Below are 22884 nucleotides of genomic sequence, written 5' to 3'. Positions count from 1 at the left end.
ACAAACTAGGCAACTAACTAACAAACTAAACAACTAACTATGTAGACAACAAACTAGACAACTAAATATGTAGACAACAAACTAGACAACTAACTATGTAGACAATAAACTAGACAACTAAATATGTAGACACCAAACTAGACAACTAACTATGTAGACAACAAACTAGACAACTAACTAACCAACTAAACAACTAACTATGTAGACAACAAACTAGACAACTAACTATGTAGACAACAAACTAGACAACTAACTAACCAACTAAACAACTAACTATGTAGACAACAAACTAGACAACTAACTAACCAACTAAACAACTAACTATGTAGACAACAAACTAGACAACTAACTATGTAGACAACAAACTAGACAACTAACTATGTAGACAACAAACTAGACAACTAACTAACCAACTAAACAACTAACTATGTAGACAACAAACTAGACAACTAACTATGTAGACAACAAACTAGACAACTAACTAACCAACTAAACAACTAACTATGTAGACAACAAACTAGACAACTAACTAACCAACTAAACAACTAAATATGTAGACAACAAACTAGACAACTAACTAACCAACTAGACAAATAACTATGTAGACAACAAACTAGACAACTAACTAACCAACTAAACAACTAACTATGTAGACAACAAACTAGACAACTAACTAACCAACTAAACAACTAAATATGTAGACAACAAACTAGACAACTAACTAACCAACTAAACAACTAAATATGTAGACAACAAACTAGACAACTAACTAACCAACTAAACAACTAAATATGTAGACAACAAACTAGACAACTAACTATGTAGACAACAAACTAGACAACTAACTAACCAACTAAACAACTAACTATGTAGACAACAAACTAGACAACTAACTATTTAGACAATAAACTAGACGCCACACTAACTAACTAATTAAGGCCTCATTACAGTACTGAGACAGCACTGGTTAAAGTGGTAAATGACCGAATGCTGGCCGCTGAGCCTCTTGTGTATCCTTGCTTGTGTTGCTTGATCTTAGTGCAGCTTTTGATACCAAAGTAAAGTGTATGCCTCACTTTTCTATATATTTTCTCTATGTAGAGATAGATAGATAGATAGACAGATAGATAGATAGATAGATAGATAGACAGATAGATAGATAGATATGAACTAAAAATATTATATCAAAGAAGGAATGTTAAGAACTTAGTTCACACTTCAGACTATCTGGTTCCTGTACAGCATTGATTATAAATGTATAATAAATAATGAATGTTTGTTGGTTCTCACGTTGTCTCCTTTCTTCCAGCAGACGGTGGGCGCCGGTTCTCCCGTGATCTCCACATCCAGACGCAGTTTGTTCCCCGCCACCACAATGATGGTGTTCTTGTTCACCAGACTTCCCGTGGTGTCCAGGTGGATTTTCGGTGGATCTGGATGTAAAGAAAGTCAAGAAAACGAGGGAAAACGTGAGATTTACAGCAGGGTCCTAGAGTCCGACTCACGAACTGTTCCATTAATTTATAAGGAATAAAAAAACAGAAATTACGAGAAATTTGCATCGACTCCGCCCTGTATTTTATATTTTGAATTAGAAATTCCGCAGATTGCATAACTGCTAAGGCAAAAGCACAAAACTGGGAAACATGAACAATCCTCCTTAGGCTCCATTAGAAAATCAGCTTGTTCTTTGCATGTGTTATCAATCTGGGGGTGGAGTTAATTTCAGGGCCAGAAAAAACAGAAGCCTCAAACAAAGAAACTAGATTGATCCACTGCATGGAATCACATATAAGTCACATAAACTGTGACTTAGGAGTTTTTCTAGGGTATCTTTGAAATTCTATGATTTCTACAGGTTTACAAACACCTCTACAAATTACAGACTGCAGCTTTAATTAAATATAATAATATACTGTATTATAATGATAAAGGATCAACAAAAGAGATACTCACCCTGACGAGGAACATAGTCGATCTTGATTTCTGTGGGAAATAAATCAGATCATTTAAACAAAGTAACTCAACGTGGTTGAATACTGTTGTGTGTGTGTGTGTGTGTGTGTGTGTGTGTGTGTGTGTGTGTATTACCTAAGAAGTTGAGTTTAGCCGAAAGGGAGAGCGCGTGGCCGTCAGGGACGAAAGTGTAATCTCCTGCGTCCTCCGGCTTCACGTCATCAATCGTCAACTTGTGGATCCTGAGAGACCCCCGCCGTAAAAGACCACGTGTTACCATGGCAACAGCATCCTACACGACCTCACAGTGACCTCGGAACACTAGTGTCAGTTTCCGTGGTATCAGTGAAGTCAGTATCTACAGTATGTTTGATTACATTGCTAAGTGTACATGGTGGCTGTGTTCAAACTATTTACTAGACCCTACACTGAAAAGTGCACTACGTACACTCAGCACTTCATAGCACACTTGTACAGGAAACACAACTAATGATGTGCACGTGTCCCAAATGGCATACCCATATTGACTGTATATCATGAATCCAGTGTGGCCGTGTCCCAATCCACACATTTATTCCTAATACCAAATGTTTTGCCATCAGCAGTCCAATGTGGTTGTGTCCCAATCCACACTCCTAATAACTACATCGGGCCAGAAAAAGCACCAACACAAACTGTCCAGTGTGGATGTGTCTCAATCCACATAATTGTTCACTATGTATGCCACATAAACACCAGTCCACTCTGGATGTGTCCCAGCTCACTATATAGGCCACCTAAACACCATCAAAGTCTCACCACATAAGAACTTCTCACTGAGTCCCTTCTGGACGTGGCCCAATCCACACCTTTATTCACTAAACAGGCCACATAAACACCATCATAATCATCCTAATGTCATCAGTCCCACCACTGTGGGTTTGTCCCAATCTACACACTGTTCACTATTTAGCCAGCCTAAACAGTGTCTCACTGTTATTAGTTGAACGTGTCCCAAACCATGTACCTTATTCTCTAATCCTCAGTTCACCAAGGACATGTCTCAATTCACACCTTATTCACTATATAGGCCACATAAACATTCTTTTCATAATGGATGTATCTTAATGCACAATATTCTTCACTATATAGAGTAGACCAAGAACTAAGAACACCTCATCATGATGAGTCCAGTGTCGGCGTGTCCCAATCCACTCCATTATTAACCACATAAACCAAATAAACACTTCTCACCATCACACAGTATACAGGCATTACACACATTAACGAATTGCACAATGGACGTGTCTCGATCCACACTGTTATTCACTATAGAGCACACTTAAACACCAGGCTCATTATTAGCCTCCACACTTGGATGTGTTCCAATCCACATCGTGCAATCTATACACCATGGCACAATGCATTATGGGCATTCTGTACCTGTCACAGTATGTTGCGCTGATGCGAGCACGGTGTGTGTGTGTGTGTGTGTGTGTGTGTGTGTGTGTGTGGGGTTTACCTGCCGATGTGTGACACTTTGATGCGGTTACTCGGGATGACCTCCACTCCATCCTTAAACCACTTCCCCGTGACTTTGTCATCAGAAACCTCACATTTAAACACGGCCTGCTCAGCGGCCTTCAGCGTCAGATCAGCGATACTCTGCAGCACCTCCAGCTGCTTATCTGAGACACACACACACACACACACAAACTCAGAAGAAACTCTATACTTATTCATGAAAGTAAAATCCTCCTTAAACAATCTGCATGATCTTAAATGGCGTCCAAAGTTTATTGTACAACGAGGTTATGAGTTTTCTTTCATTTGGTTTCCTACATTACCCACAATGCCATTCAACTACCTGCAGATAGTTGCGCAGTGGGATTTAGCCCTCGTTTCATCTCTACCTAAAGACAGCGATGCAGCGGCGCTTTAGTCCGTTAGTCTTCATAATCACTTTCATGCTAACCCCTCCATCACACTCCTCATCTCCTACATCGCTAACTAGCCGAGTCAAACCTCCCATAGAGCTTCGTATACCGTAGCCGCATTGCATTCTGGGGCTTTGAGTCCAGCATTTGCTCCAACAGCTCCACTACTTCTACGCTGGATTCCTCATGGATATGATGTTCAACGCTGCTGGAAAATGGTGAGTGAGAAATGAAGCTCTTGCTGTTTTGTTTTTAGGGGCGTTATTAATTAAAGCGTTATCCCTTACGCCTGAGATCTTTGAAATGTCCATCTCCTGTTAAACTCCAGTGTAACTGCGCCAGCGATAACAATAACGATAACAAGGTAACCCTGCGAGGATGAAAGAATACGGACACGGATAAGGAATGGAAATAAATGCGCATGTTAACGTTTCTGTTACTGATTAAACAAACACTATTAGAAATACCTTCCACCTCCAGCTCTCCCTTCGACTGCCCCCCACTGGTGTAGACGTAGTACGTTCCAATGTCCTCCTTGGTGGCCTCGTTGATGGTCAGCCAGTGTTTCTTCCCTTCCTTCTTAATTCGATACTTTCCGTCCCGACTCAACTCCACTCCATCCTTCATCCTTAAAAAGAACAACAACAAAAAAAAACAACACAGGCAGATGTAAAGAGAAGTAAACATGATGGGAACCAACACTGGGTGAGTTCTGAGAGACGTGTAGAGAAGAAAAAAGTCAGAGAAAACAATATCTGGATGAGTTCGCCAAGGAAAAATATGACTTCGGAGAGACGTATGAAGTAAAAAATAAAACAAAAGTCAATTAAATGAAGCAAGAGTCCAATGAAAGTACAATATTTTCATTATCATGTCCTGTAAAACGGCATGTAGTGTCTGGGGGACAAACTTGATGTCATGCTTGAAAGACCGTTAACTCATGAGAGAGGTGGAGTGAGAGAGAGAGAGCGAGAGAGAGAGAGAGAGAGAGAGAGAGAGTTGCTTTATTCCGAGGTTTTTCAAAACAGGTTACGATTATAGAAATGTTATAGTGTGGCTCAGGACAAAACACACAACTCCGTCAGCAGGGGGCGATAGAGTGCTGTTTCACATCCATCCATCCATCCATTCATCCATCTTCTATACCGCTTATCCTTCCTTCAGGGTCACGGGGAAACCTGGAACCTATCCCAGGGAGCATCGGGCACAAGGCGGGGTACACCCTGGACAGGGTGCCAGTCTGTTTCACATCGTTCAGTGCAAACAAAACTGAATAAAATCTCACCATTTAACGTTGGCTCCTTCTTCGGACACTTCCACCTCGAACTCCACTTTGTCCCCCACCACAACATGGATGTCATCCAGCAGCTTGGTGATGGTGACCGGAGGCTCTACACACACACACACACACACACACATCAATGAAAAAGGAAAGGAGAAAATTTCACAGAATCAGTGTTGATGGTTGGACGGTTCACCTTGTATAAAGACCTCAGTGAAGCACTTTTCCTCCCCGACCACACACTCGTACGCAGCGTCGTCCGACAGCGTGCACTTGTTGATGGTGAGTTTTCGGATCCCCCCGATACTCTCAAACACGTACCTGCGGACAATAAAGACTCCTGTCTTAAAGAAAATAACATTCAGTATTTATCTCTCTCTCTCTCTCTCTCTCTCTCTCTCTGACACACACACACACACACACACACACACACTTACTTTGCTGAAGGTTTGATCTCCTGCCCGTTTTTCAGCCACTTGACCTGCTGATTAGGATCCGTCAGCTCCACAGACATCTGGATCTTCTTCCCTTTTTCCACCGAGTACGCAGGGTCCAACTTTTTTAGGAAGGCTGAGACAAAACAAACATTGAGATGTCTCAAACACAACAAGCGGAAACTCAAACATATGGACAGAGAAGGCTCAAACTCAGACACAGACCCAACGAACACAAACGCGACAAAGACAAACACGATGAAAACAAAACAAGACACAACAAATAGAGACAAAAGAAACACAACAAAAACTAGAACAAATTCCAGAAAGAAATGCAAACACAGACACAACAAACACAGAACTTCTCAGAAATAGACACAACAAACACAGGCACAACAAACACAGACACAACAAACACAAAATTTATCAGACATAGACACAACAAACACAGACACAACAAACACAGAACTTCTCAGAAATAGACACAACAAACACAGGCACAACAAACACAGACACAACAAACACAGACACAACAAACACAAAACTTATCAGAAATAGACACAACAAACACAAATGTTCTAAAAAAGTAGACACAACAAACACAGACACAACAAACACAAAACTTCTCAAAAGTAGACACCGTACAGTGACCGTACAGCCTCTTTTTCAGACCTTTAAAGAAGCGTCCGGCCGGGATTTCTAAATTTGAGAAACTGTCCGGCTTTAGTTTCGTTATGATGAGTTTATGGTGTAATTCTGCATGATTTAACCCCTCTCTGCAAGTCCTGCCTTCTCACACACCGATTGGTCGATTATAAAAGGCTTGCAGCAGCTATTGGCCAAATTCCTGCCTCTCGACCGTTATCCTCCTCTCAGTGAACGTGTGAAGGTGAAGCGCTGTTGTGTTCGGCGTCAAACATTTGCTTGACAATAGCAGCAAATGCCATCTGTCCTGAGCTGAAACAACGCCCACGACCATATAAGGTCACTTCTAATTTCACGTTATCGCACTGCTTCGTATTACACGGTCATCAGCGCTGCATCTGATACTCGCGGCATCTGAGATTTTATTTTATTCCACCCACATTCAAAAGTATGAAGATAAAAATGTAAAACTGTGGGCGGAGTGGAACCAATTTTATTTATATTACATGTATGTGACGCTAGTAGCGTGTCTTTTACAGTGTATTAACGTCTGTATTCATAGTAACACTGTTTTGAACGCTAAAAGTAGACACAGATGTAGAAACTGTAATAAGATCCGCGTCAGAACTCCTTGGACTGTTTTCCTATGGGAATTTCCAGAGGGAATATCGTGTCTTTGCTTCTGGAGCCGCACGCTGCAAATGTTGCCCAGAAGTCAGGTCATTACTGTTCTACAAACTGTGAGGTACGCTGTTCCTGTTAGTCCACACGCTCCTGAAATATCTTCACACGTTCTTCATGTCCGTCTGCGCTGGTGATAAACGAGGAACCGCTACACAATTACACCCACAATTACACCACAGCGCCGTCGAACTCCGGACCGTATTTCATGGTGAACAATGTTGTGATGTCATAAAGATCAAACAGGTTTAGGAAATAACTTCATTCGCAGTATACGGTTTTATATCTAAACACACACACACACACATATACATACTGAGACCACACTGGAGACATTTTGCCTTTGTTTCCCTTAGATTAGATTAGATTAGATTAGATTAGATTAGATCAGATTAGATTAGATTCTCAGGAACCTTACTCTATGTATATTTTTTGTTCAATAAAACCAATTTATTACTTTCACTAACTAAAAGATTTTATTCTTAGGGATTGGGTACATTAAGTTATCAGTTATTATCAATTAGAGTCAGATATTTAAGTTATAAAGTTAAACCCCGCGTTTAACACTTTATATTTAAGTGCTACTGCACATTCGTTTGGTTCTGAGACTGTTGCTTGGCTTTAAGACAGAGATTGTGTCCTAAATAGTGTTTATTCAGAAATAAACTTCGCGTTTGGATCGTACCTCTCTCAGGCGGTGGAGTCCGTTATAGGAGGAAGAGATCACTGGACTTTTATTGCACGTTATAATGTAAACGTAAGTGTTACTATTTTTTTCTCACTGGAGACGTAAAAAAAAACAAGGTCAATCAAGGTTATTGTTCCTGTTATTGTTTCACCACTGTTCCCAATGACCAATCACTGATCACCATCATTCCCAATGACCAATCACTGATCACCACTGTTCCCAATGACCAATCACTGATCACCATCATTCCCAATGACCAATCACTGATCACCACTGTTCCCAATGACCAATCACTGATCACCATCATTCCCAATGACCAATCACTGATCACCACTGTTCCCAATGACCAATCACTGATCACCATCATTCCCAATGACCAATCACTGATCATCACTGTTCCCAATGACCAATCACTGATCACCATCATTCCCAATGACCAATCACTGATCCCCATCATTCCTGACAGCCAATCACTGATCGCCATCGTTCCTGACAGCCAATCACTGATCACCAGTGTTCCCAATGACCGATCACTGATTAAAAAAAGGTTGAAACATTGAAAAAAATGTTCATATCCACGTTGAGAAGTGGAGCACCACATCCTAAACCCCCTTATTTACCACCTGGTTATAGCATGTGACTATATAATGTCCTTTTATCCATTAATTTATCCAGTAATTACCTTTATTTGCTTAGTGCTAGGATACAGAATCTTCAGTGTGACCATATTGATACTCGTGTGTGTGTGTGTGTGTGTGTGTGTGTGTGTGTATGTACGACTCACCGTCACTCTTTTTAGGCTCCACCTTCTTCATCGCCTTCAGTCTCTTCAGCATTCCTCGCAGGTCAGTGATCCCGTACTCGAATGCGATCTTCTCGTAGTCGCAGGGTTTCGCATTCTTTAGGATCTCCCACACGTCCACGTCCACCTCGGGCTCCTCCTTCTGCTTCCTCTCTCTAACCAATAAACACTTGTAAATTCGAATTCTTCGGTGTAACTTTTTCATGTTTCGCTTCCGTTTATACGAACACGGAAGCATAAGTATTAGTGTTTCAAAACATCCGGTGAGACAGAGAATTCATAAAAGCCAACAGTGTGTATGTGTGTGTGTTGGGCGGGGTTGGCGGGGGGGGGTGCGAACTGATTGTTGCCAATGCTGTAGCAGGCGATCATTTAAACAGCCAAGTATGAAAATAGCTGAGCCTTGGCTTACCTCAGTCCAGAATATACTGTACATCCCAGAAAATTCGCTATCTTTGGTGAATACATGTTTACAACTTTTAAAATGGTGGATTTTGTGGAATGCAGCCATGCTGAATGTGTCATACATCCCTGACATTGGATGAGCCACCACCGGGCAGTGGTGGTTCAGTGGTTACTGGCCAGAAGGTGAGGAGTTCAAGCCCCAGCGCTGCCAAGCTACCACTGTTGGGCCCTTGGGCAAGGCCCTTAACCCTCGACTGCTCAGTTGTGTAAATGAGATAAATGTAAGTCGCTCTGGATAAGGCCGTCTGCCAAATGCCGTAAATGTAAATGACGTTGCGTTTATGTGCTGGATTTTAATGCTCTGGTACTAGACCACCTGGTGCCTTGCTGATGCGGAACACGCTGACATTGTGTATCAGGGTTTAAGGAACAGTCTGAGGGCTTAGTAAGGAATTCTGGACCTTTTCTTAAGAAGACCACTGAAATCCAGATCTCCAGCGTCCTCTCCTGCATCTCCCCTGTAGGGGAAACATAAATATACATGTGTCAGTAATTATACAGCAGAATGATGTATACTGAATAGTTTCTGTATTAACCTCATTGCAATATGCACATTTATTAGTGTTATCATGGCCATGCTACTCCAGCACTTACGGTACTTTGCATATTTATTTAGCGTGTTTACTGTAGACATGTTACTTCAGCATTATTACAATTATTAGAGGCACTTTTATTGGTGACAGAGAGACCACAAGACAAACACACACAGACTCACGATCGTTTGAAGGCCTCCAGAATGTTGGTTTGCTGAGCCTCTTGTGCAGCTGAAGGACAAAATAAAGCAACCATGAATGAATCTGCACACATACGTACGCACCAGATACAAGAGTTTGTTTAATTAACTAGCTGTTCTTTTATACCTTCAACAGTGACCTCAAAAGTGCAGCTGTCGCACTTGTCCTTGGCCGTGACCTCACAGCGATAGCCTCCTGCATCTCCCTCAACCACCTTCACGATGGTCATCTCATAAGTGTATATCTGCGATAAACAGAGAATGTGAAGGCGTTTTTTTTTCAATGTGAGCTTTTTATCTGAATGCGAGTGCAATTTACATGTTTGGCAGAGAAATGCGAGAGTATTTCATGTGAATGCGAGAGTATTTTATGTGAATGCGAGAGAATTTTGTGTGAGTGTGAAATCATTACGTAAATGCGAGAGTATTTCATGTGAATGCGAGAGTATTTTATGTGAATGTGAGAGAATTTTGTGTGAGTGTGAAATCATTACGTAAATGCGAGAGTATTTCATGTGAATGTGAGAGAATTTTGTGTGTGTGAAATCATTACGTAAATGCGAGAGTATTTCATGTGAATGTGAGAGAATTTTGTGTGAGTGTGAAATCATTACGTAAATGCGAGAGTATTTTATGTGAATGCAAGAGTATTTCATGTGAATGCGAGAGAATTTTGTGTGAGTGTGAAATCATTACGTAAATGCGGGAGTATTTTATGTGAATGCCAGAGTATTTTATGTGAATGCGAAAGTATTTCATGTGAATGTGAGAGAATTTTGTATGAGTGTGAAATCATTACGTAAATGCGAGAGTATTTCATGTGAATGTGAGAGAATTTTGTGTGAGTGTGAAATCATTACATAAATGCGAGAGTATTTTATGTGAATGCCAGAGTAATTTTATGTGAATGCGAGAGAATTTTGTGCGAATGTGGAAACGTGAATATTTCATATTAATATGAGAGAATCTTATGCGAATTTTATGGAGATGTGAGAGCATTCTGTGTGAATGCGAGGGCGTTTTGTGTGAGTGCGAAAAACAGTCGGTGTGAATGTGAAAACATTTTATGTGCGTGCGAGAGCATTTTATGTGTATATGAGAATATTTCATACTAACATGAAAGACTTTCATGCAAATCTTATGCGAATTTTATGTAGATGCGAGAGCATTTCGTCAGTCTGAGACAACAATGAATACCTGCGAACATTTTATGTGAATGTTGGGAAAATCTTTGCGTATCAAATTTGATTTATATGTGAGAGCATTTTCTGCCACCAGGACCCATGGAAAGTCCAAATTTTTGTTTTTCCCAGGCTCCAACACACCTAAACCAGGTATTTAGTGGTAGAAAGTGCATCACACAGGGTTCTCTCACAAGTGTGTTGGAGAACACTGCAAGGTGTGAATATATAAGAGAACTCTGGGTGTAAGTGAGAGCATTTATATGGGCCTTATAACCTCAAAAAACCTCGATTTATACGATCATGACAAGTCAAACACAAGACACACACACACACACACACCTTGGTGTTCCTGTCATAGGCTTCTTTAAACTGCAGGTGTTTGCCAGCTTTGCTGCCCAGGTCCAACCACTTCCCTTTCAGCCACTTCAACGCCGGCTTCCTCAGAAGATTTGACGAGTCCACCTTGGCTACGAACGTTATGTTTTTCCCTATAGCCGATAACAATAACCATTTTAAAACCCATTAAAACTCATTCAAATCAATCACTTACTTCCTATAACTCTTTACAATTTCGATGACCTCTGACCTTTGGTTGCCGTGGCGCTCTGGGGCTTCTCCACGATGAGGCCAGATATCTGTCGCTCATCTCCGGGCACGTGGTCTGAAAGTGTAGCAGAGAGAAGTCACATGAGAGTGAAATCAACCAATCACGGCGCTTTAAATTTAAGGGCAGAACAGACCGGCTGGAGGGACGACACTTTCCTGTCAGTTACACAACCTCCTGTAGGAACCATTTTGAAACAAATAGCGTCATATTTCAGCTAGGCATATCCGATATTACACTGAACACCACAGCGCTGATAAATTCTGGATTCTGATGGGTCAGGAGGCGTTGATTAATTTTCTAGAACAGCAGCTCTGACAGTAGTGCAGCTGCACATCACAGCTTTATATTAACGCGCTCGTTCTGATATTTCATAGAAACATAAATGGATTTTTTTTTTTTTAACCATGTGGAACCGTTGATGTAAAGTTGCTGATGTATGGAAGGAGTCTCCAGTGTCAGAGCTCTGTAAAACTCAGAGGTAAAGATGTAACTTTAAGTTAACCCTGCTGGAAAAAAAAACAAACAATAGAAACCATCACAGAAATTCTAATGGTTTCTACTAAAAAAAAACCATTACAAAGCATCAGCTAACCATTAAAACCTTTACCATTACTGGTGGATAATGGTACCCACTAGACATAACATGCCACCAATATAAGGCAAAATAATTACCAGTAGAGACCCACAGAGACCAGTACAGTTTCTAATAAAACCAATACAATTCCCATTATGACCATTAAAACCATTACAGGTTTTATTATGGTTTCTGTTGGGTTTTTTTTTTTCAGTAGGGTTTTCTTTTTTAATTAACTTCGAGAGAGAGAATAAAGACGTGAAAGAACGACCGCTTATAGCTGCTATAACGTAAGTGAGAACGGGAACTAACTTTAAATGTAACAATAAATGGATAAAAAAGGATGACGTGATGTTCTTTAATAAATTGGTGAAAATCGTCAGTAAATCGCCGTGGTATAAGAGGAATAAAACACTTCAGGATGCGCTGTTATTGGAAAATAATCAACGTCAGGATGGCAACAGTGACTCCTCTTGTTCATCACACCATCCGGTCGTTGATTACGTTTCAACGTAAAAAAAAAAAAAACATTTTTAAATACAATTTAAATACAGAGTTTTTACAAAAGCTACAATTTCGCTTCATACCTCATAGACTTAAATAAACATATTACATAACAACATGGTACGATGTTTGAAAGGCGAAATGTTTGAATGGCTGCTTTCTTTCTCCGTAGGTTCTGCCGTAGGATGCGAAAGACACTCTTGTTCTTTCCTACAGAGTAATAATAATCATAACAATATTTTTCCCCCATGTATATGTCATAGACAAATACATGCTAAAGGGATTTGTGTGTCTTACCATCCTCTGGCAACTCTGCATCAAGGAGAACGAGAAAGAGAGAGAGGGAGAAAGAGAGATTAGCGAGTAAAGATAGTAGAGCCTTTTGAACATATGACCTTCTTGAATTACATTTACACACACTTACACTCAAACCCATGTCTCCTGTCCTGTTAGGACTTCAGAATGAAGACGTATCAGTTGGTTAAACCGATTTTTTTTGAACCCCAGACTGTTGGTAGTCGTCATTATCGGTATATCTATACAGACGAGCAAGGTGACTTGAAACTACGCGTATAAAACAAGGAAATGAGAAAACACGGAGACTAGAGGAAGCCAAACCTGAGCTCAGACCAGCGACAGAGCTGCATTTATTCAATTAGGTATGACGCTGTAAAGCAGTTCTCACCAACCACGTTCCTGGAGATCTACAGTACCTTCCTTCCTTCCTGGAGGTTTCATCTCCAACCAAAATCTAACACACTTCTAGGAACTTCTTCAGGCAATGATTAGATGGTCAGGTGGGCACCATTATGTTGGAGATCAAGTCTTCATGAAGGTAGATCTCCAGGAACAGGGTCGAAGAAGAAGACACATATTAAGGCTCCAGCAGGCTGCTACCAATTCCACGCCACCAATATCACCTTCTCATTCCTCTCAGCCATCAGACGCTCTATAGTTAGAGGAAGTGCTTTTGTCTCGAGTCTTCTCAGCGAGCAGCACGTCTCAATCCTGAGTCGCGCGATCTTCGACTTTAGGAACGTGGTCTTCTCCCAGGTGTCGTCTCTCAGCACTGTTTACCCCACCATGTTCTATCCTGGCAGAGTTGTTTGGTCTGGTCCTATTTACTTGTTTTTCTTGTTTGATCTTACAAAACTACAAAAGGTGTCACTGGAAATGATTCCAATTACGATGGTGCACTAAAACCGCCCGTACCAAACTTGCACGCCAGCATGGAGAATCATCACACGAAGACACTGACAAGAACATAGTGGAGCTAGATTTCATCCTCATCGCTCTGATATACCTCACTAGCGCATGAAGTTCTTTTCAGACTTCTGGGTGAAGTATGAACGCTGTTTTCGAGCACTGGAATGTTCCGGAGACATCCCATACCGGTCCCTCTTGAAAACGGTGGTCTGGGATTCACTTCACCAGAACCATGGCAACTGGTGTGGAAGATGTCGGCATGCCGAGTAATTCGATTGGTCCAGGTTGTTGTGGCGTTGTTACAGGACTGTAACGAGATCAGCTCCACGTTTGATGCATGATGGCCACTTGGATGTTGGATGAAGAACCTAGTGCCTACCATTATGCAAACCTGCATGCACTAAATGGAGTTGTGCAATCGAGCCATGGTTCCGAGGAGGAAGGGATTCTTCGATGTGAACGCAAACGTTCGATTCTAAGCCCCGCCCCCAAACAAGCCCAGAATCCATCCTCGAGTAAGTGTGAAAACGCCTTAAGAGGCAGACTATTAATTCCATATGTTTAATGAGGTGTTTCAGAGCAGGGTAAAAAAAGCATAAAGGTCACTCAGTGCATGCCATCCCAAATTTCGGATTGGGATTGGGAACCGCTTATATTTGCCTTGCTCTGTGGAGCATGAACCGCGTTCTCATTCATGCACAAAACACACAGACTCCGATATATACTCATACTGCATGGAAACCAGGTATATATCACGGTAACGAACGCTACAGTGCTTTTAATACACCGCCAACGATGCTTTAGCATTCCAGTCTTTTCTTTTCAATCCACGTCAAACCCATGGAAGCTCAGCACTTCCACCAATTTCCCGAACGTGGCCTGGTGGAAGGGTGTGATCGCTTCACAGCGCGACTCGCTGCATCACCCAGTGTTTTGCTTACAGAACTTCAAAATGAAACCTCATAACACACGCCAGTCAGAACCTCTGGAACGGACGCGGAAATCCACCGCCAGAGTCAGTGACTGACTCACATGCAGGCTTAGCGTCACGTGTACATTTGCACGTTCAACGTAACACCGTCGTAGCTTCCCGGTGACGTGCAAGCTCACGCGGACAGCGCGTCGCACGCTCGCGGTACTGCGTGTACGCGTGTCGAGCATGCTCATAATAACGGGCTCTTGGCCACGCGGACGCTCGCAATTTTACCGCACGCTCATTTTCGTGAGCGGCTGATCAGCAAACACACGCCACGTGAACCTAAACACACACACACACAGATAGAAACACAAAGTCAGCTGGGTGGGTCGTTTCCTTTTCCTTACCGTCCCCACATCCTTCATCCACTTCTGCATGAGAAGAAGCAACAAGCAGTCAGAAAGGGTTAATATGCGGACAAGAAACAGTTAAATTGTCATCACATCTCACACACACACACACACACACACACACACTTGTCTTATTATCCTTGTCCTTATGGGGACCAACCAAATGTCCCCACAAGGTCCAAACTGTCAGATATTTCTTATCTTCGTGGGGATAGTTGGTCCTTGACAAGATTTAAAACCCACACACACACACACACACACACACACACATACACACTATCCTGTAACCTTTTGTACCAGTAGAATTAGTCTTATGTCAGGGTATCATAATTACTAGACACATAAATCACAAGTAATATAATAATAATCAGAAAAAAACACACTGGTCATTTAAACATACAATGAGGAAATGAGGAAACACACTGGCCACGCCCACAAACAACAACCTACAAGCAACATGCCATGAGCCATGAGTTGTTGCTTGCTAGTGTGAGTGTGTGACAGTCAGGTGTGTATAATTTCACCAAAATAAATTAGCTTGCACACTATTCACTATTTATACAAAAGTTAGTATTCCAAGTGAGTTATTGTTATTATTTACTTTAATAAATAAATCCAAGAAGTAGATGTTTTTTTGTTGTTGTTTTTGTCATCATGACAATAGTATTTCTGTTAGCATTGCTAGCTGTTGTTAGAGCAGTAGTAACATGAGGAAACTCACCAGCAGGAGGAGCTGCTTCCTGTTTTGTAGGAGCTAAAAAAGAATTTTTAAAAGGAACAAATTCGTAATTAGCAAAAAAAAATTAATAAATAAGGATATATATATATATGTGTAATTCTATAAAATATAAATTACAATTTATTTCTTCTTTGTGTGTGTGTTACATTACTTTGTAAAGTGACCTTTAGTGTTAGAAAGGCACTAGATACTTTGAACACATAAATAAATCAAATAAATAAAAACATTTTGCAGAAATTAGGACTGGGATGGGAAATAAAAGTCGCAGTATATTGCAGGGAATATATTTGGACGAGACAAGGTTCAAAGTTCTATTAAACGTCCAGCAAGGTTTGAAGACGATGGAGATCAGAGAACTCTCCTAATGGGCGTGACCTAATATTGTAACGAGCAAGCCCTCGAATGCAATTCAACACAATGTCATGAGCGACGAGAATCACAAAGCGGTTCATTATAGATTGATACAGTAGCTACTCTTCCTATGTTAGCGTTTGCGCTGTTGTTTAGCTTCAACTTTCTAGATTGGCTTTCATTCACAAGGTTGCTTAGACTCAAAATATGAACTCTTGTTTATAAAAAAAAATCTGTGTGGGCGGGATTAGAAACCTATCAGCCTTATGATTGGCGATAGTAAAGCTTATGCAAGCGTTACGGAAGTTTAACCCCGCCCACTTTACATCAAAAGGGGATAAACTGGTGCCTGCAGATTGTAATCACATGACCAGTCTTGTTAAGTGCGATATCTCTGAACAAGGACATAACTGGATACAATTACTGGAATCTGCAACGTACGCTGAAAGTGGGATCTCAATCAGTTTTAGCTTCCTTGGAGTTTTATTAGCATGACAGGTCCAGATTCCCTCGTATCGTTACCCCGATATGTCCTCACACATCTAGAGCTGTGGAATCATTTCAATTAAAATTCTCTCATGAACTTCTCCCAAAAGCAGTCACTGACCCCCAGTGTTCCAAACCAGGAACAGATCGTCTCTCCACTTATCAACTCCTCGCGATGTTGGGACACAGGACACGTCGCTTGGCCTGGGTTCCCCATGGGGTCGGGTTGCGAGACCCACCCTGAGGGTTTGGAAGACATACTGAAGGGTCGACACCTCTATTTTGGACAAGGTTTGTCTTTCACGGTGAGATTCTGTTAACTGGTGTTGTGTTTGGTTCTCATTAGAGTTTGGCATTGTTCATCCAGCCGTAAAAGGAACTCGTCGAGCAACCAAGAAGCCCTCTGAGTCACAAGATGGAGCAGACTGCCAAACACAATCCAATCTAATCCACTGACAGGTGTAGCAAGAACACAGCCAGACACAACATGGCAATTATAAAACAGACCTCCGTTGCAGGAACCGTTTTTAGGAACACGTGAACTGTTGGCTTGTTTGCACCTAAGGAGCCGGAACTGATTTTAATTTCTTTGCTGTAGTTCCAGAAAATGTTACTCGCGCTCCGGAGTAGCGAACGCATAGTCTAAAAACTCTAAAAGTTCTTTGGTTCTTTGGTTTGTGTGAACAGCGGAACTCTTAAAGGTTCCATATATAATATTACAACAGAGAGGTTTCAGTTTCATAAAAACTTTAAACATGAAAAAAAAAACACACACACACGAACCGTTCAAAGACCAGTTCAGGAATCTTTTCATTGCGTAAACAGGAACTATTAGGGTGGAGCTTGACATGCTGGACATCGCTGATTGGTCAAATACAAATTTCACAGATTCACAGAAAGGCTCAACTTTTACCTGGGATTTTTTTGGTCTAACATGAATTTATTCAAGATTGGTTTGTAAATATTTTTATTTGTATTTTTTTAATTGCCTTTCGGTGGTGTAGTGGTTAGCAAGTTCGCCTCACACCTCCAGGGTCGGGGGTTCGACCCGCCAAGTGCTCCGAGTTCCTCCTCCAGTCCAGAGACATGCATGGTAGGCTGATCGGCATGTCAAAAGTGTCCGTAGTGTATGAATGGGTGTGTGAGTGTGTGTGTGATGGATTGGCACCCCGTCCAGGGTGTACCCCGCCTTATGCCCCATGCTCCCTGGGATCGGCTCCAGGTTCCCTGCGACCCTCAAGGATAAATGCATGGATGGAAATTGTCTTTTGCTTTTGCGTTACACTTGACAGCAAAGAAAAATTTTTTTTTGTTGTTCAGTCCATGTTTTTTTTTTTCAGGCCTAAAGGCGAGTGTTTGTGTTCTGAAAATCAACTTACGGGTCCGCATAACCCGACTCTGAATACGCCTAACTTTCCCCTCGTAAATGTAACCGTTTTGGAGTTTTAAATATGGAATTAAATACATGTGTAATTATCTCAGAGGAAAAATTAAATAAGTAAATAAGTAAATAAGATTATAGAGGGGCAGCTGCGAAGGGTGGAGTTAATCCACGTCCCCTTGGAAACTTGATCCCGTCCGAATAGGGCTTAAAGTGGATTATTTTGGGGGGTTTTGTTAACTAAAATAAACACGTTTTGATTCCTTTCTCGCTCAGACTGTCGATTCATGCAGCTCATCGGTGACGGTCATGGTAGTCATGTGATTACACAGAGTGACACGCCCCCTAGATCTGGTCTCCATTTTAGCCGATGCTTTTCACACACATCCCTAACAAGGAAGGCTTGAACTTTCCTGCTTTGTAGAAATCAGAGCATGACCCAAGTCGAGCGTTACGGACTAGAAAGACTTTTTTCTTTTTTTTTAATTAAAAATCACAAATCTATCTGTCTTTTAAGTGCATGTAATCATTTCATCACTCTTATTGTGCCGTGGATGATCTAATGCATCTGTCAACTTTAATAGTTTCGTTATCAGGCTATTAACAGAGATCAGGTTTTAACATCGTATCTATTATCGTATTTAAGATTTTGAAGTCCTTGGAAGAGACTTCCAGTTCGGACCAGGGCCCTGAATGTAATCCGTGGGATTTACTGTGCGAGTGAATCGAGAAGCAGACTAAGGAGGCATGCGAGAAAATAATTAGAGAGACAGATCGTGTTGTGGTGCTGATTAAGGAGGTGATAGAGTCCAATATCTCGGCTACGTTTAACGAACATCACTTGAGAAAAGTGTGAATATGCGATTCGAATTCGTCCGTCTCTCTATAAATACCCTCATCTGTCGCTCTATCTGCAGGTTTCTCTTTTTATAGGTCTGTTTCTCCAAGCAGGACCAAACATGGAGCTCTGCTACGGAACGGATCACCTGTTCACGCCGCTATTCTGACACTCCGGGAAAATCAACCATAAACAGGTTTTTTTTTGTAACGAAAGAGATGAGATATCACGAGCGCTTGAGAAGGAATTTATGTCCCCGCGTCATGTTATGCTGAGGCTTCTACCATCCCTAGGTTCAGTTTTTGCTGTCAAAGTCATCTCTCTCTCTCTCTCGGTATCTCTCTAACCTCTTGGGAATGTCCATGTGCTGCGAATTTCTTGTCACGTTTATTTTTCCCCTGCTCTCCCCCTCAGCTCTGCACTCAGGGAAAGTAAGACGGACCGAAGAAGGAATCGGAGACGGGAGATGAGAGAGTCTTTTAGTAAAGCGGGGTATAAACGTTTTCAGACGGAACGCCTGGTTTATGCACACCGCGTCGAGAAATGCAGATGAGAATTAGCAAGCACACACAAAACACCAAACTCCATACACAGCTGATAAAATGGCGACTAAAACGAAAACGGTTAAAGAGCGCCTCCTGTGTTCGGCACGTGGTAATTCTTTACTTCCAGTAATTCAGCTCAGCCACTGCAGCACATCAGATGTCACAAGCTCCTCCTTCTTTTATAGGCTACTCGAGTGTTGTCTTCATTTTTTGTCTTTCAAGTCATTAATAAGAAACGGGCAATGTTTTTTAATGCAATTTTTGCATGTGATTGATATAAATAAGTGATTCTAACTCTTGTATTGTGTATAATGTGTGTATTGATGCTTTGTTTCCATGGAGGGAATCGTTCATTTGATTTCTTTATAATAATAATAAAAAATAGATATATATAAATGGTAGCCCCACCCATAACTCCGCCCATTTGGGATGTTTCATCAAACAAATAGAGTGGCGCAAAATGTTCCTACATTCGTTAATGTTCGGCGAGCCGTTTCTTTTTGTCAGGGTGGCGGCGTATCCGAAGTCTATCCCGGGAATACTGGGTATGAGGTGGGGATACACCCCGGAACACCAGTCCACTAATCACTGATCACGTCCACTAATCACCACTCTGCTAATCACTGATCACCAGTCCACTAATCACTAATCACTAATCACTGATCACCTGTCCACTAATCACTGATCACCAGTCCACTAATCACTAATCACTAATCACTGATCACCTGTCCACTAATCACTGATCACCAGTCCACTAATCACTGATCACCAGTCCACTAATCACCACTCCGCTAATCACTGATCACCAGTCCACTAATCACTAATCACTAATCACTGATCACCAGTCCACTAATCACTGATCACCAGTCCACTAATCACTAATCACTGATCACCAGTCCACTAATCACTGATCACCAGTCCGCTAATCACTGATCACCAGTCCACCAATCACTAATCACTAATCACTGATCACCAGTCCGCTAATCACCAGTCCACTAATCACTAATCACTGATCACCAGTCCACTAATCACCACTCCGCTAATCACTGATCACCAGTCCACTAATCACTAATCACTAATCACTGATCACCAGTCCACTAATCACCACTCCGCTAATCACTGATCACCAGTCCACTAATCACTAATCACTAATCACTGATCACCTGTCCACTAATCACTGATCACCAGTCCGCTAATCACCAGTCCGCTAATCACCAGTCCACTAATCACTGATCACTAATCACTGATCACCAGTCCACTAATCACTGATCACCAGTCCGCTAATCACCAGTCCGCTAATCACCAGTCTGCTAATCACCAGTCCGCTAATCGCTAATCACTAATCACCGATCACCAGTCCGCTAATCACTGATCACCAGTCCACTAATCACTGAGCGTACACAATCTACTGGCATGTTTCTGAGCAGAACATGGAGAACTCAGAGGAACCCTGCATGACTTACGGCATGTGTGTGTGTGTGTGTGTGTGTGTGTGTGTGTGTGTTTCCAGGCTTGTAAATGCATGTATTAATCCCCTCATAAATATTGCACATTCTAACATTTCTACACACGGTGTATTTATATATATAAAATCAGCAAGTTGGAGTAGAGGAACAGAACTGAAAAACGCCTCAGATAAGTAAATAATAATCTCACCTTAACATACACGATCGTTCTTTCATATCATACATTCATTTATTTTTCGTTAATATTCATTATTTAAGATTTTAATGTAATATTTAATTTAATATTTCCATTTATTACATTTCAGTGTAAATCTGCGGTAACACACACAAGGCACAACGACGACACGATTAAACTGATCAGTGGAAGCAATGAACTGAAAGAAATCAACACCGTAAACGAAACAAAAGTTGGCTTTCGGAAGCAAAAATAAGAATAAAGGTGACAGCGTGACGTAAAAACAAATATCGTTAAAGTCCAAGGACAAAATCGGCGCTAAATCATATTTCACCACCTGTGCGTAATTTATCACCGGACACACACACACACACACACGTCATCAGCATGGCCAAGATGTGAGGTAATGCCATGAGACACGGAGACTGTGTGTGTGTGTGTGTGTGTGTGTAGACAGACAGATTTACAGAGAAGGTATCATTAGTTTTAGAGCTTCTTCTGAAAATGAAGAAAGAGTTTGAAAGTTTCTGCAAACGATTCATACGTCATACACGTCGCTACGTTGACGCTAGCAGGTGATGAGTTGTTCGTGTCGATTGTGGAGGCGTGGCTTGTATTTTTTGTCATATTTACAGTATATACAGTGTATATACGTCATATACGTAAATAAAATGAAACAGTGTGAAAGTGGGTTGTTGAATTTACGGGTTACGTGCTGATTTTGGTGCTAGCATCGTTCTCGGATCGGATTAGCGAAACAAGTGGACCGTTTGTCCTAGCCGCTATACACACCGAGCGGACGCACCGACGATCTCGGCCGCTTCTTTCCCAGCTTCATTTTGCTTCGTAACGTGTCTGTACACGTTTAACGACAGGACGTACGGTAGGCTGGCGTCAGGATGAGATGAAAACTCGGTTATAAGAGTTTCCATTTTTGCAGGAACGAGTTGGAGACAGGAGGTAAAGCAGGTAAAGCAAGGTAAAGCGAGGTAAAGAGAGGTAAAGCAATTAAATGCGAGGTAAAGAGAGGTAAAGCGAGGTAAAGAGACGTAAAGCAAGGTAAAGAGAGGTAAAGCGAGGTAAAGCAAGGTAAAGAGAGGTAAAGAGAGGTAAAGCAAGGTAAAGCAAGGTGAAGAGAGGTAAAGAGAGGTAAAGCGAGGTAAAGAGAGGTAAAGCAAGGTAAAGCAACGTAAAGAGAGGTAAAGCAAGGTAAAGAGAGGTAAAGCAAGGTAAAGAGAGGTAAAGCGAGGTAAAGAGAGGTAAAGCGAGGTAAAGAGAGGTAAAGAGAGGTAAAGCAAGGTAAAGCAAGGTGAAGAGAGGTAAAGAGAGGTAAAGCAAGGTAAAGTGAGGTAAAGAGAGGTAAAGCGAGGTAAAGAGAGGTAAAGCGAGGTAAAGCGAGGTAAAGAGAGGTAAAGCGAGGTAAAGAGAGGTAAAGCGAGGTAAAGTGAGGTAAAGCGAGGTCGAACGGAAGGAACAGCGGTGCACACGCGGCGCACGATGGGTTCGAGGCGATCGTTCGGATTTGTCAGTTTGCGTCTCGTACTAAATAAACGACATGTGACCTTCTCCGCTCGCTCTGCAGCCTGCCGATAAAAACACAGAAGAAAGAAGAACGACCTACAGTGACCTACAGTGCTGTGCAAAAGTCTAAGCACCCTCAGTTTTTATGTTTATTTTATGTCTTTGTTATTCAGCCCTGGAAATTCTATAAAATGCAGGTATCAGCTGGTTTTTGTTGTTGTTTTTGTAATGAAACCGCTTGAGGGTGAATCTGAGAGGAATCTTCCTGTCATCTACATACAGGAACTAAACTTTTGCTGCAATCCATTTTACTCAGAACTGGGACAGGTCTAAGTCGATTTTAAAGCTCTGATTTAAACCCGTTCCAGTGCTTGGATGC

General features: G+C 41.6%; 1 protein-coding gene across 3 annotated transcripts in view; it reads right to left on the bottom strand.

Annotated features, from left to right (window-relative positions):
- The window catches only part of mybpc2a (myosin binding protein Ca), a 39073-nt gene that overhangs the window by 9906 nt on the left and 6283 nt on the right, over positions 1 to 22884 (bottom strand). Inside the window, exons 2-17 of one of the 3 annotated variants that reach the window (XM_053618446.1) lie at positions 15725 to 15757; positions 12769 to 12783; positions 11373 to 11447; positions 11126 to 11274; positions 9730 to 9847; positions 9585 to 9633; positions 9271 to 9327; positions 8387 to 8559; positions 5592 to 5724; positions 5351 to 5475; positions 5158 to 5263; positions 4340 to 4500; positions 3458 to 3623; positions 2092 to 2198; positions 1957 to 1986; positions 1291 to 1433 (exon numbers count right to left, since the gene is read on the bottom strand). In XM_053618446.1, the coding sequence (XP_053474421.1) occupies positions 1291 to 1433; positions 1957 to 1986; positions 2092 to 2198; positions 3458 to 3623; positions 4340 to 4500; positions 5158 to 5263; positions 5351 to 5475; positions 5592 to 5724; positions 8387 to 8559; positions 9271 to 9327; positions 9585 to 9633; positions 9730 to 9847; positions 11126 to 11274; positions 11373 to 11447; positions 12769 to 12783; positions 15725 to 15757 (1640 nt within the window). Of the gene's footprint in view, positions 1 to 1290; positions 1434 to 1956; positions 1987 to 2091; positions 2199 to 3457; positions 3624 to 4339; positions 4501 to 5157; positions 5264 to 5350; positions 5476 to 5591; positions 5725 to 8386; positions 8560 to 9270; positions 9328 to 9584; positions 9634 to 9729; positions 9848 to 11125; positions 11275 to 11372; positions 11448 to 12768; positions 12934 to 15724; positions 15758 to 22884 lie in introns of those variants that run through there. The other 2 variants (XM_053618454.1, XM_053618436.1) reach the window with 2 other exon arrangements.

This window comes from Ictalurus furcatus, chromosome 2, assembly GCF_023375685.1.
Source record: "Ictalurus furcatus strain D&B chromosome 2, Billie_1.0, whole genome shotgun sequence".
Lineage (NCBI taxonomy): Eukaryota > Metazoa > Chordata > Actinopteri > Siluriformes > Ictaluridae > Ictalurus > Ictalurus furcatus.
This window is presented reverse-complemented; position numbering and strand designations above follow the sequence as displayed.